General features: G+C 39.7%; 3 protein-coding genes across 3 annotated transcripts in view; all 3 read left to right on the top strand.

Moving 5' to 3' along the window:
* Window positions 1–1,751: 1,751 nt before the first annotated feature.
* On the top strand, window positions 1,752–3,122 carry LOC109479471. Its single transcript, XM_019781436.1, has 3 exons — window positions 1,752–1,875; window positions 2,295–2,439; window positions 2,832–3,122. The coding sequence occupies exons 2-3, from the start codon at window positions 2,335–2,337 to the stop codon at window positions 3,120–3,122; spliced, it is 396 nt and encodes a 131-aa protein (XP_019636995.1). The 5' UTR covers window positions 1,752–1,875; window positions 2,295–2,334.
* A 1,688-nt stretch (window positions 3,123–4,810) lies between these two features.
* On the top strand, window positions 4,811–9,449 carry LOC109479482 (oleosin-B4-like). Its single transcript, XM_019781447.1, has 8 exons — window positions 4,811–4,912; window positions 6,271–6,357; window positions 6,869–6,913; window positions 7,352–7,470; window positions 7,865–7,970; window positions 8,089–8,221; window positions 8,759–8,833; window positions 9,206–9,449. Exons 1-8 carry the CDS (start codon window positions 4,855–4,857, stop codon window positions 9,360–9,362), a joined length of 780 nt encoding a protein of 259 aa, XP_019637006.1. The 5' UTR covers window positions 4,811–4,854; the 3' UTR covers window positions 9,363–9,449.
* Window positions 9,450–10,455: 1,006 nt separating this feature from the next.
* The window catches only part of LOC109479572, a 5,656-nt gene continuing 1,061 nt past the window's right edge, over window positions 10,456–15,050 (top strand). The window contains exons 1-4 of the mRNA XM_019781561.1: window positions 10,456–10,654; window positions 13,328–13,414; window positions 13,907–13,951; window positions 14,349–14,467. Of these exons, the coding sequence (XP_019637120.1) occupies window positions 10,564–10,654; window positions 13,328–13,414; window positions 13,907–13,951; window positions 14,349–14,467 (342 nt within the window). The 5' untranslated portion in view covers window positions 10,456–10,563. The remainder of the gene's footprint in view (window positions 10,655–13,327; window positions 13,415–13,906; window positions 13,952–14,348; window positions 14,468–15,050) is intronic.

Genomic DNA, 15,050 nt, shown 5'->3' with positions numbered 1-15,050 from the left:
TGTGCACCACGACTGGTCTATTATAAGTAAAAGACTTTGTGAACGTCTGGCAGCACAAGTTGTTTCAAGGTCACCCCCCTCCCACCAATATGGCGGACTGTGACGATGACAGCACCAGCTCCAGTTCGGATGAGGAGTACGAGAAAAGTGGGGCAAACTTATGATTATCTTAATCACACATTATATACATTATATATTCTTAGTAGTTATTATAATAATATATAGTAGAGCGGATTCTTTCCTTACTACATTCACCAAGCTCATCTGTATGTGTGACAGGCTGAATAAAAGTTCTAAGTTCTAACTATGCGGCTCTAGATATCTTTCTGAGGGACAACTGTGTGTGTGATGTTGCTTAGCTCGAGGAATGAATCCACTCCATACTATACTATATACTATATACATTATAACTGTTTGTTATAGCTATTCAACAATGTTAAACTATGGGGTCCGTTGGGACATGATATCTACTACGTTATAATATTTTAAATTGTGTTCAGTGCAAGGAAGAACTTTATTGCACGACAATTGTACAGGGTACATTGTATGGCAAATAGGTAACAATAAGTAGCATAGTAAAATAGATAGGTATAGAATAAAACTTAACAACTTATATATAGAAAAGAAATAATCAAAAGTTAGCTTAGGCTTTACAATCAGGCGGAGTTATCTATGGGTACATGTGACAGCAAATCAGTATTCTTTCTAATTTAAATATATAATCAAATCTGTCTGTAACAACAAGTCTATTGAAATCTGTCATATTTGAAGAGAGAATCATCAAACCTCAGTATTATTTCAAATTTCATGATCGAGATTTGAAGGGTCGAAGTGTGGGTGGGGGGGGGGAGTGAAGACTGCCATCTCTGACTGCCTTGTACCTTTCTCCAGTCGTGGCCCAGGCGGCTCCGGAAGAAGAGGGAGTTTTTAACACACTGTCAGCTCTGTCTAAAACTCTCAGTCATGTCAACAGGGGACGTACGTAAACATCATCAATTTCATAGTAAAGTTCTTTTATTCACAACTATTTGTTTAACACTTACGTTACCATAACCGTCTGTCATCTTCATTAGTGCTATGATAACTGGCGTACTGTGCATTGGAGCAGGGTGTTCCTCATTTTACTATGCACTGAAGCTACATAGATGTTACTAGTACTATAACATTATGCAGTCCCATGCGTAAAACAGTTGTGACATACCGTAGATTATAGCTAGTAGATATTGTCACAACATAGTGTTACACGTAACAATATAGGTTTAACGTATTGATATAAAATATATAGTTAACCAACAATACGGAGCTAAATGTTCAGTAGTAAATGTTAAGTATTCTCACATTATACATGTAATTTTTTTTACGCGTGGGACTGCATTGTTGTACAGTAACACCTAGCTTCAGTGCACAGTGAACCATGTAACAACTAGCTCCAGCGCCATTAGTCGTATTGTTTTCTGAAAATCATAATCTATCTTTGCAGGCAAACATGATAATTACCGTCATGGAAGGCGGCACAACTATGGCGGTGAGTTAGAACATAACACATAGTGACTTGTTTGTTAGACAGACGCATTGTGGTGTTGGATTACATTATGTAGCAAGTGGCAGGAGTTGTAGGGGCTGGTCACCATATACACAGTCATGTATATGAAATCGTTTGAGCAGTAGTTTGTTAGGCTAGACCGTGTTAAGGTAAACGTGATGTATTTCATTTACAAATACTTTTATTTTCTAGTTTGTTCTTTAACTTTTCCAGGTCGGGATTATGATGACCCGCATGGAATCATGGGATATCTTGACTTCCTTTCCCGCCCCAAACACATGGGCGTCTTAAAGCGTCACGGCCTTCTGAAGAAGTTAGGACCACTTGGTGGGGTAAGAAAACACTTTTCTCATATTCGAGGCGAATGACTTCTGATTTTCTGTAAAGGTAAAGGGTATTAGGGAGGGAGGAAAAAATAAAGAAATGAAGGAAGGAAAGATGCAATCAAGTAGAGAACAAAGATGGAAAGAATGAAGAAATGAAGGAAGGAAAGATGCAATGAAGTAGGGAACAAAAATGATTAGAATTAAACGAGGGATAAAGGAAGGGAGAGTGTAGGAACGTATGAGTGAGAGAAAAAAGAGGGAACGTAGTAATTGGAAGAGAAATGGTGCAAATTTAAAGTAGAAAATATTACCAAGTCACGGGTTGTTTATTTTTTAATAAAGGTCATGTTTTTGCTAGTTAAAAACATAATTATATAACATTTTCTGGCAGAAAATTGCAACGCTGCCTTTAATGGTTTTGCTAGGTTCTTTTAGGTATGAAAGGTCATCACAAAGGTCGACAACATGGCGGCGGAGGTCGTCATGGCGGCCGGCGGCGTAACCATGGTAACCACGACTTCGGGAGGCTGGGGAACCTGGGAAAGGGCGCCTGGGGCAGGAAGGGCAGACGTGAGTTAAAAAAAAATGATAAAATTTTTTAATGCAGAAACATGAGAAATTTACCTTCCTGTAATGGTAATGCCCCTACTGTACTTGGTGACAGCAAGTTCCACTCTGCGATAGTTCTAGGACAGAAAGAATGAATTCTCGAACACCTCAATCCTTGGTTGATAACTCTGGTACTTGAAGGCATGGCTATTTCTTGTTCTCTTCTGGGCTGGTATTAGGTACTTAGTAATTAGGACGTCTACCAGTTTATTAGTCATTTTGTACATCGTGCATAGTCTGGACATTTTTCTTCTGTACTCCAATGAGACCCACTGTAGGTTTCTTTTTATTCCGTGACACTTTCACCTTTATATATATATGTGTATATTTTATGTTTTCCTTTTTTTTTCAAGGGAAAGGACGTGGACAAGGATACGGGCATGGGCATGGGCATGGGCATGGAGGTCGCCAGGGTGGAGGATGGGGTGGGCCCCGAGGTGGGCCCCGGGGAGGTCCCCGTGGGGGTCGGGGCTGCTACAGGGGGATCCGCATGCACAACTTCCACGGCCTGGGCGCAGTACTGGGCGGGGAGGAGTACCACAGCGGCAGCGACAGCGGGGACAGCGACTGCGACTGAGGACAAGCGGAGATGGCAGACTTCACGCCATCAGAACCCAATCACACACATATGCAAAAATAGGTAGATATATAAAGGACTGCTTTGCTATTAGAAAAAATACCGAAACTTGTGATTAGCCCATTCGATTGTAATACTTTGTCAAAGACTTGTACTATCCCTTATTGTTTGAGTAATTAAGATATATTAGGTTTGATTCGACATTAGGTCTTATTCAACACATTTATTTTATTGTTTGTTACTTTCTTTATGTAGTTTGCCATACATTGTACCATGTGCAATTGTCGTGCAATAAAGTTCTTCATACTGCTTTGTGGCCTGAAATACGAACAGACACATGCATAGGCTTTAGATGTCACAATTCTGACAGTGCAAAAAATACACTGTTTTGTTATGAGAAAAGATGCAAAAAAAACCCCACCTGATTGTAATAGGCTACAATATTGAATTCGTATTTCTTGGTAGCCCTTATTGTCTAGTAACTAGAATTTGAAAATATTAAGATTTGTCCTGTATTCATATTTTGTAGGTTGAAATTGTCCATGCGAAAATGGCCCTTGCGTCAAAAAAAATTAAGGTATTAAATTTTATGACATAGCCTAGAGATAAGACCAAAATATAACGCTCTTCGTTTTATTGTGAATTGTTATACATCAGAAAACAGATACCAGATAAAGATTAATTGACAAATTTCTTTTGACAGTACATTGTTATTATATCATTATTGTTTGGTGTTGTTTGCAAATGTTGCAACAATTTTGTGTTGTCGGAACAAAAATATAATTTCCAATAAACGTTACACAAAGTAGTAACCTAACATGACCGTAGCCTCTTTTTGTGTGACTCAACCGCTTTTCTTGCCAAAGAGATCGTCTAATGACTGGTGTTTGAAGGCGCGGCGCAAATAATGTTTATCTGTCATCGACTGGAAAGGGTACAGAACCAAGCTGCAAGATTCTGCACGAACAACTATCAAAGGGGTGCTAGTGTAACGGAAATGCAAAGAAACCTACAGTGGGGGTCGCTGGAAGACAGACGTAGAATGTCCAGACTGTGCATGATGTACAAAATGACTAATAAACTGGTGGACGTACCAACCACTAAGTATCTGATACCAGCCCAGAAAAGAACAAGAAACAGTCATGCCGTCAAATATCAGAGTTAATAACCAAGAATTGAGGTATTCGAAAACTTGTATTTCCCCAGAACTATCGTAGACTGGAACTCGTTGCCACCAAGCACAGTTGGGGCATCATCACTAGAAAGCTTTAAACAACTCCTGCAATCAAATGTGCAAAGATCGAGTGTAACAAGTTGTTCGGTGTAATATAGCCAGCTGCCGCCGCGCCACGTGCCTCCGAAGCTGGAGTGTTACGCCGAAGGGCGGTTATACCGGCTATACAGATACAGATCAACTAGTCATGGGTCAGTAGGCAGGGGATGAACAGTGAAGAACCTGTCCAACAACTTTCTCAAGGGCGGAACAGCTCACTACCAGATTCAGAGACGTGCATGACGAAAAAGTACAAAAAAATCACTAAAACTACAGAAATAGAGATTTTCAGGGAATGCTATGATGTCTCTAGGATTCAAAGATACAACGTTTAAGTAATGTAAAATTACATTGAATAACATAATAAAAATCAACTATATTCCCCCCTAAAATGGCATCTTCCAGGTGTAGGCGTGGCCGAAGTTTTAGGTCTGCATACAGTATTTGTGAGAAAACTGTATCGAGCTTCGCAATTTCTGAGAAAAAAATACACACAGAACAGTCCTAACTTGTTCTATTGTCCAGCATGGCAGAGTGTGAGGATAGTAGCAGCAGCTCAAGTTGTGACGAAGAGTTTGAAACAAGTAAGTGTTGTTTTTTCTGCATACGTACATTGGAAAATATTTTAGCATTTTTGCGGTTGCTTCTATCGTTTTTTTAGTCGTTTCTCTGTCAGAATTACAAAACCGATACATTATAAATCTTTAAACCATGTTAAATTTGGTACACCAACATTCACCCAATGATTGCTCATAAATTTAATACGTAATTGTCACGTTAAAGCTAGGTGTGTCATGTTTTCTGGCATGCTTGGATGAATGAATAATCTCTAAACAGATATCGATGTAGGGGCAGGTTTAGTGTTTTAGTCGTATCTTTGAAGCTTTATCTGCGCCTTTGTTGTAATATATAGTTGAAATCATATGTAATCATATGAATAACCACTAAAACGCCGTACATGTAAGGCGCGTAAACTACAAATCAGGTCCAAACATCTGCTTGGAGATTACGAGTGACGTCACAACAACAATTTTGAGTCTTGTGATGTTCCCGTGGTGTCTGGATTTACTGAAGGTCACACCCAAATTCTTAAGGTGGTCCTAACAAAAGCAAAGCCCAGAAGGCATCGCCCTTGTTGTACCTAAACAATGGTGACACGCGTGAATCGCAAAATGTTTATCTCCAAGCAGATGTTTTAGTGGCTACAAAGACAGAATCAAATTTGATTTGATTTGATTTATTGAAATCGCAACAGTGCAATACACGCGGATCAGAGGCAGCTGTTGCTGGTGTTGTGTCCCGCACATAGAAACAAATACTGGACAGACAATACTCATTTTCATTTGAGTCTAGTGGGGAAAGTCCTGTAAAGTGCCTTTCCCAAGGGCACAAGATCGGTGGCATGTCAGGACTCGAACCCGGGACCTCTTGATTCCGAGTCGCGAATCTACCATTTGCCAGACAGTTACCATTTGCCACCCAAACGACTTGCGTAAAAAATATAGTAGACATAAGTACAAAACGAGATATCAAAACAGGAAGTTGCGCTGCAGTACCAAGGAAAGCCACTAGGGGGGCCAAAATCTCAACATTTCCAGTTTTCGCCAAACCCTACCAACGCACGTCGCACCATGTACCAAACCAATTCATCCAGCCGTTCTTGAGTTATCTTATTTACAAACAGACACACGCAACTGAAAATATAACCTCTATGACATGCAGGTAAATATAGCCGCATAAAATAGCCTAAAACACACCAAAAATAAGAAAAGGCCAAAACATCTGCTTGGACAGTAGCACATTGTAGGGGCAGTGCGTTTCTACCTCCTTGCCATACATCTGTAGTGCTGATAATATAATTGTGTCCGTGTAATTGGGGTTGCAAATCTATCTGGATGAGGGGGTGAAGTCTGCCATCTCTCATTGTTTTTTATTGTTCCAGTCAAGGCGGAATGTGCTCCCGAAGATGAGGGGATTTTTGACCACCTCTCCAAACTCTCCAACAAGATGGGGAAAGCTAACAAAGGCAGTACGTATCAACACTAGCAAATCTACCTGTTCAAGCATTACCTGTTCAAGTTGTGAATCTAACCTGTGTTTTTATTTGTTTGTTTAAATACTACAACGTATTGAAGGTGTAATAACGCTCTGATGCTACTATGGATTTTGATCGCTGTTTTAAAATGTAATTCTTGATAAATGTATATATTTTGTCGAAATGCTTTGTCAAAACAAGCCTCGAAATTCAGCCATCGCGGCCACCAGGAAGTTTGTTGGAGATCCCATGTTCTTGTTTGCTGAATAAACAAGTCTACTACTACCACTACTACTACTACTACTACTACTACTACTACTACTACTACTACTACTACTACTACTACTACTACTACTGACCACTATTACTACTACTACTCCTACAAATCTATGTCATTAATATCAAATGATAACTGATTTATAGATAGTTGAATTCACATGTTGGTCAGAATTCATATTTTTTTCATAAAAACTTTACACTTAAACCTTCCGTCTTGATCTCACAGAGAAGGCCAAGTCTTATGATGACAATAAGAAGCATTCTTATGGAGGTAAGGCTGCTTTTGTATTCTCTTTCTTAACGACTTAATACTAGCCAGCTATACATGATTGCATTTTATATATGTGGTGAACAGACCCTTCAACTCTATCCTGCCACTTGCTACATAATGAAATGAAATACCTTTATTGTACATTCATGCCACGTCGGGCTAGGTACAGGCCAAGATATAACAGACACATAACAAACGTATATAGACAAAAGATGCACTACTTGAGTTAGACATACATACATAAGGAACATACAATGGTACATGTAACCGAACACCACAGGGTGTCTCCTACAGCACCAGTTACCATAGTGACGGCCGTCCATTACAGGTCATTGACCTTATTTGTTTGGAACTGAAGAGGAAGAAACGGAATAAAAACAATATATTATCCCTCTACGAAGGTGAAACATAATAATCCTGTTTTAAATGTGTATCAAGGTCGTGACTATAACGACCCCCATGGTGTGATGGAGTCTCTGGAGTTTCTGGCCAAACCTGAGAACATGAAGAAGCTGAAGAAGATGGGCATGTTGGACAAGCTGGGGCCGCTGGCTGGGGTAAGGAATTATCTTCACGATCTTCCGGCGGATGTAACAGTATCCAATAGACCGAAACGGGTCATAATCTTGACGTTGCTCTGAGTACATGTTGTTCTTTATGCTATTTAATACACACTATTACACAGCACAGAGTTCATTCTTTACGCACACCTTAAACCATGCGTAAAGGTTCCATATTTGTTCGAATCTTTAAGCATGCATGTTTAAGATGTGCTTAAAGGTAGGGTTCTGTTGTTGAGCAATAGTTGACATACACAGTGTACCATGTACACTTGTCGTGCAATAAAGTTCTTATATATGATTAGCCGAATTGCCGATTGTATGTCCTGGAATGATGTGCAAGATAATATTAAAACAAGATTTATTTCCCAACTTTTCTTCACTTCCCCAGGTCTTGAAGGGAATGAACAAGAAGAGCAGGGGAAAGGGAGGACGTGACTACGACTTTGACTGTCTGGGGGACATAGGTCAGGGGTCTTGGGACCGGCCGAGTCGAGGTCAGTCCTAACGGATTTAGTGATCTTTCTTTTTACGGCTAAAGGCTTTTCAGTTTGTATAGTTTGTTAAAATTTCCAAGCAACACCAAAAAGATCTACTTTTCCCCGTTTTTACCAGGACATGGAGGGAAGCATAAGCATGGTAAACATCGACGGCGCAAGCGCAGTGGGTCAGGGTCACGTTCTGGTTCCGGGTCAAGATCAGGGTCAAGGTCAGGGTCAGGGTCACGTTCACCTGGAGGCCGTCACAAGTGAGTCAACTTTCTATTTCTCTCTTTCTTCCAGTTCTCTGTTCCTCGCTGTGTGCCTCTCCTCATCTCCTTTTCCCTCCCTTATTCTGTCAATTTCTGCCTCTCTCTCTCTCTGCCTCTCTGTCTCTGTCTCCCTCTGTCTGTCTCACTCTCTGCCTCTCTGTTTCTGTCTCTCGCTGCCACTCTGTCTCTGTCTCTCTCTCTGTCTTTGTCTCTTTCTCTCTGTGTCTCTATCTCTGTGTCTCTGTCTCTCTCTGTCTGTCTCACTCTCTGCCTCTCTGTCTCTGTCTCTCGCTGCCACTCTGTCTCTGTCTCTCTCTCTGTCTCTCTGTATCTCTGTCTCTGTCTCTCTCTGTCTCTCTCTCTCTCTCTCTCTCTCTCTCTGTCTTTGTCTCTTTCTCTCTGTGTCTCTCTGTGTCTCTGTCTCTCTGTCTCTGTCTGTCTCTGTCTCTGTCTCTCTCTCTCTCTTATTAGGTAAGGGGGTGCCATCTTTTATTGCCTTGATATAACTTGTGTCGTCTTTTTTTCGGCCGGCAGGCATGGAAAGCATGGCCGCCATGGTAAACACGGCAAGCACGGGTCAAGATCCCCCTCGCCTGGAGGCCGTCACGGGTAAATAACTTTTCTTTACATCTTGGAAAAGAACTTTAATTTACATTTACTTCATCCTAAACACAAAAAAAGAGCGAAATCACCCGATCTTCGACCAGTCTTATTGTCTTCTTTAGAACCACACAGGTGCAAAACAATTGGAGGGTTTTTCTACCTCTATGTGCAAACAAAACGCAAGACCTTACGAAAGTATGACATGGGCAACGGGTCAAAGGTTGTTGGAAACCGATATCGGCCCCCGTCCCGATTCAATAAAAGCTGATGATCATATAGCATGGCCTTAACCATCCAGCATGACGGGCAGTAGTCACGTGAGTGCAAATGCCCAAGTGAGATAAACGTTTTTTGTTTGTTTGTTTGTTTGCACCGTAGCCATGGCCACCATGGAAAGCACGGTAAACATGGCGGTAAACACGGCGGGCGTGGCGGAGGGATGAAGTACCACAACCTGCACGGTCTGGGGAAGCTGCTGCACGGCGGAGGCGGCGGCTGTGATGACGACTACAGCAGTGACGATTACAGCGACTAGTGATGACGTAGTGCACGACGACCGTAGTCGTCATGGATTTATGTTGTCTAGTAGTTTCTAGGAGATATCCACATCGCTGTTGCCGATTGGCAGAGGTCAAATTGAGCTGGAATCCGGATTTTTGCTGTTTAGTAGTTTTCAGTATAGACACTTTGAAATTCGCAGATAGAAGCTTTCTTCCATCAAACGTATGAAGGCATATAGCAGTGTTCATCTAAGATTTGTCATAATAATTTCAACAACATAAGTATTGTTGTATCGTGTTATCTTCCTCTAGTATATAATAAACATTGTGAAATGATTTAACTGGGTATTTGTAATGACATTAAAGTGGAAAATTATTTGATTGTGTCTATATGTTACTGTCTTAAATGATTTTTATTTATACAGGTATATGTTTAAGTTTATTTAGCATTTATGATACGCTTTTGCAAAAGGTAATTATAAAATTGTTGTTATTTCCCGCACCCTTGTTCAACTACACACCTTAAGATGACGTCATCGCTAATGACTTCGAATGATGCCAGTTCGTGCGTGACCTAATTTCCCATGAGCCTTCAGTCCGTCGTAAAAAAAACGACTCAATAGCGAATGAGTCAAACAATGTGTGACCTTGAATATCTCGCGGTTTTGATACATTTTCTTCGTCAACTTCAGGCAACATTCTTCTTTTGAGTCACTGAAACTAGTTTGGTAAACAGTACATGGAAAATTACAACATACGGGGTCTTTAGCGAATTTGTTTTGGTTGTTCCGCCATGTCATGTCATGACCCGAGTCGACAAAAACTGGTTCGACAAGTTCAGAATCGGCGGAGCGTTTATAATACATGCTTAAATGGAACCGTCCATTTACTTCGTTTGGGTGGACGAGTATATTTCCCAACAACAAAACAGTGCTAATTGTAAAAGTATCAATCACTATTTCTAAGAAATTATTTAGGAAGTTACATTGTAGTGAACTACATACAACAAACTACGTGCACATGCACTTGACTGCAGCATTTAAGAAAAAAATAGTTCCCCCCACACACCTGTCTGAGTGGTTTGCCCCACACTAAAGGGCGTTTCACCTTTTTTACCTGTGACGACACCAGGTGTAGACAAGCACACAACAGATAGCGTCAGTACGCCGGTTGTAACACAAACTAACAGTGTATCAAATCTAGTCCTGTTGTCATTTTGAGTAAACGTTGACAAAAATGGCGTACTTTGGCGACGACAGTGGTAGTGGGAGCGGCAGTGGGAGTGGGAGTGACTCCTCCGATAGTTCAGACGACGAGTTCCCAGAAAGTAAGTACACGTACCCAGAACTGAGGTGCTGTTTTGTTTCCACACAACTATCTTAAAATAAAACTCATTTTCACCAAATACAGTAGAAGCGTCCACCAGATTAATTTAGTCTCCACCAGACTCCTTTGCAGGCTGAATAAACAGTAGAAATCGGCCTAAAATGGGGATATATCATTGACCAGACTTGGCCGCACAATAAAAAATCAGGAGTTCCCAGAAAGTAAGTACACATTTCCAGTACTAAGGTGCTGTTTTGTTTCCCCACAACTATCTTAAAATAAAACTCATTCTCACCAAGTACAGTGGAAGCGTCCACCAGATTAATTTAGTCTCCACCAGACTCCTTTGCAGGCTGAATAACAGTAGAAATCGACCTAAAATGGGGATATATCATTGACCAGAGTAAGTACACGTTTCCAGAACTGAGGTGCTGTTTTGTTTCCCCACAACTATCTTAAAATAGAACTCATTCTCACTCTCAGTAGAAGCGTACACCAGATGATACTAGTCTCCACCAGACTCCTTTGCAGGCTGAATAAACAGTAGAAATCGGCCTAAAATGGGGATTCCATTGACCAGAGTTGGCCGCACAGTAGAAATCAGGAGTTCCAAGAAAGTACACGTTTCCAGAACTTAGGTGCTGTTTTGTTTCCACACAACTATCTTAAAATTGAACTCATTCTCACCAAGTACAGTGGAAGCGTCCACCAAATGAATTTAGTCTCCACCAGACTCCTTTGCAGGCCGAATAAACAGTAGAAATCGGCCTAAATATATTTTTAGGGATTTCATTGACCAGAGAAGTTGGCCGCCCAGAGAAGCTCCATTTGCATGGCTTTCTACTATTTATTCAGCCTGTAAAGAAGTCTGGTGGAGACTTAAGATGATATAGCTTTAAACAACGCCAGGATAATGCAAAGTGTATGTGCACGCATGTATGTGCATGTTTCATCGAAAAACGGCTACAATGAGTATACAATAGTCACAACGTATTAAGTATACAGTATACAGACTACTGACGCTAGCCCGGTGCACATCCTATTTTAGTTCCGGTTTACTCCATGTGATTGCTTCCCTGACCAATATATGTTATATCGTAGGCTAATATTAAATACCAATCGTTTTTGCATTTATACATATACTAACTGATATTCGCCTGGCTGAGGGACGAGGAAAGGAGAAAAACGAAGCTAGTAAACATATACTGGATGTCAGGCAAAAATACTGATGCATGCACAGATCAGTACTTTTTAGTGTGGGCGTTATGACTAATCTTGTAAGTTAGAATCTCCTCTAGAAATATTTCTTTACTGAAGAAAAATCAAGATTTAAAGAAGCCTATTCTAGAAATATTATCTCCTCTTAAGAAAAATTCGAAAATTGTTCTTGGTGCAAGAAAGTAGGTATAAGGATAATTAGTTTTTTTTCTTATTTTTTTCTTATTATTCTCACCCAAAGAAAAAACGTCTTCCCATAAGAAAATAAGAAAAAGCATTTTTGGTAGTGTGTACGTAACTCTTCATTCAGTTATTGTGTGTCTAAGGATAGCAGTAACTGACAAAAGTAGAAAGCTTGTTTGAATGCACTGATTGGTTGATATATACATCGAATTGTGTTACCAGAAAAGGTACATGTGGTAGATTTCATTGATAGATGCACAAAGGAAATTGTCTACAATTTAGAGCTTGTGTCAATGACTCACAACACAACAATGGAAACATGCACTCACTGATTTAAAGGTTAATAAGTGGGATATGATTGTATGTGCCTCAAAAGAAGAATTTAAATTTTGTTTCACATGCCCTGTGAAATACACTTAAAGAATTCTTCTATGGTTATTTCTTAATTCTATATCTATTTCTGTGTGTGTGTTGTCTTGAAACTGTCTTAGCGTAGCAAAATGCACCAACAAACAAAGATAATATTTAGAACTAAAATGGCATTTAAAATTTAGAGTATTATAAACAATCGTTTATATATATTGTAATACGTTACTTGATTTAGTTTTGGATACCTCTAGTGTGTTGTGTATTTTTTTAAACATTGCTTAAGATGAATAAAGTGTATGCAATGCTTTTAAAGTTACCACAAATACTTTATATTTGGGGGGGGGGCTGTTTTAGTCTTAAGAATAAATCTATGGTTATTAATACAACTTTAAGACCTCCTTGTCGGAGAAGCAGCCTGTGTAGTGGTTGTTAACTCTGTGGGTAGGGAGGAACAACAAGTCACAGTAAAACCAACGGGTCGGTTACATAACTTACCTGTTCGAAAAACTGTGATACAAAATATACTTGTACTGGAAGTACAGTCAACAATATGTACAAGTGACCACCTCTGGATAAGGCCTGGCCATTGATGTACTATCGTTTCAACATTGCATTACTAGCTACATAGTAGCCCTTGTCCTGCGGAGCACAACAAGTGTTGTTCTGCACATACAGTACCATCTATGTAGCACCCTGTGTAGGTACGATTTGGGGGGTATTTCTGGTGCAACGCATCACACCGCAGCGAAACAGAATGCAGAAGTAACTATGCCACTGCAGGGCAAAAAAATGAGGGTCTATGATCTAATTAAGACACGAAAATATGGAAAAATATTGTGCCAGGAATGCCACCAGGACAAGGGCTAGGATTAAATTTCTTTTTTTTTTTCTATTCTTTATCAAGTAATGGCACAGGCGAGTCCAGAGGAACAGGCAGTATTGGGGAACCTGGCTCAACTGTCTGGTATTCTGGGGAAAGCCAACAGGGGGCGTAAGTATATAGACACAGACTTATGCATACTGTAATTCACTTTATGCTCACGACAATCACGGTAGCAAAATGTCACGGTCTGAAAAAAAATGTTCACGGTGGCGACAGGTGCAGGAAAAAGAAAGTCCAGGAATTATTTCTTAACTGTAATGATAAGTTCACGGTACAGATGGCGACAGTGAAAACAGTGAACACAAAAAGTACAGTGAACAAATCAGTAATTCTAGACAATTACCGTTTCTTATGTAGTTTTTTAAAGTTATTTTGTACCATATTTCAGTGCTCTTTTGTCCATGTTATTTGCAATTAACCTTTGGGTCGGAATTTGCAATAAACTTATTTATTACTACATATTCTGTAACTATCAATCATGTTATCTCATTGACTATTTGTACCAAGAAAGAAAAAGAAGGAACCAAGAAAGAAAAAGAAGTGAACGATTCTGTAATACATACATAAAGTTACAAATTTGTTGTTGTTGTTGTTGTTTAGGTGACCACGGTAACTATGACGACGGACGAATGGCACAATGGGGAGGTGAGAAATTTGTTTAGATTTTATAATTAACAAATGAGACTAATATTGTTATTGCTAATTACATTATTTGCATAATAATTGTCAGTTTTATTACCAGCACTATTATCAGTTCTCTAATTATATTTTTAACATCACAAAGAAACGAGAAGAAGCCGAACCTCTGTATTAGAGTAGCCTTATAGCTAGCTGTCTGTACTACAAACATGTATATTACCCATTTTACTTAGCCCGATAGGGCATGAACGTACAATAAAGGTTATTATTATTATAATGATTGAACATAATCATTACATACACCTATAGTTGCAACATTACTTAGTGAATCTTAGTAACTATACCACATACAGAACATCCCAAATATTAGGTCGTAACTTAAAGATTTACTTCAATTTCTCAGACGAAGAAGTTGAGGATCCACACGGGGTATCGGACCACCTGCAGTACCTGTCACAGCCACAGAACGTCGCTGTTCTAGAGAAGTTTGGGATGCTGGACAAAATGGGGCCCATGGGCACAGTAAGGGTTTCTAGCATCGCTGTTTTCAATTAAGGATCCGTTGATCAAATTCTTTTAAGTCACGGTTTCAAAAGACTACATTGTATTAATTTGGTGAATGAGATTGTATGAGATCATGAATTACACCATGCATTCGCCGCTACTTGGAGGTGAAACACTCACACTCACAAGTCAGCCACCCAAAGCAATACCTCCGTACTCGGAAGTAAAATGAACGTCCATCACCAACATATACAAATGAAAAGAAAACTACTCTCCTTTTAACATCCGAGAAAAATCTTTTGCCTTCCTCTGTCTTCAAAAAAGAAGTCAAACCCAGTAGTTTTTAGGAGTTAACAGTAGTTCTTTGTGTATTAATTCTCTGTTCTTATACCAAATGTCTCTTCTGTACTTGTAATCAGCCCTCGGGCATAAGTTTGCAATAGAAATTATTATGTTTCCCGAATTCGAAGGAAAACATTGTTTTTGCTCAGTTTCTTCTCCATCTTCTTCTTTTCCAAAAAGTGACCTTTGACCTGATACAATGTTGTGTCTGTTGTTATGGTAACTAGTATTGAGTAGTACACCAAGATGCATTTCATAG

Source organism: Branchiostoma belcheri, unplaced genomic scaffold (genome assembly GCF_001625305.1).
Source record: "Branchiostoma belcheri isolate BF01 breed outbred unplaced genomic scaffold, Haploidv18h27 scaffold49, whole genome shotgun sequence".
Lineage (NCBI taxonomy): Eukaryota > Metazoa > Chordata > Leptocardii > Amphioxiformes > Branchiostomatidae > Branchiostoma > Branchiostoma belcheri.
The sequence above is the reverse complement of the archived record's forward strand: the minus strand, read 5'-3'. Positions and strand labels throughout refer to the sequence as shown.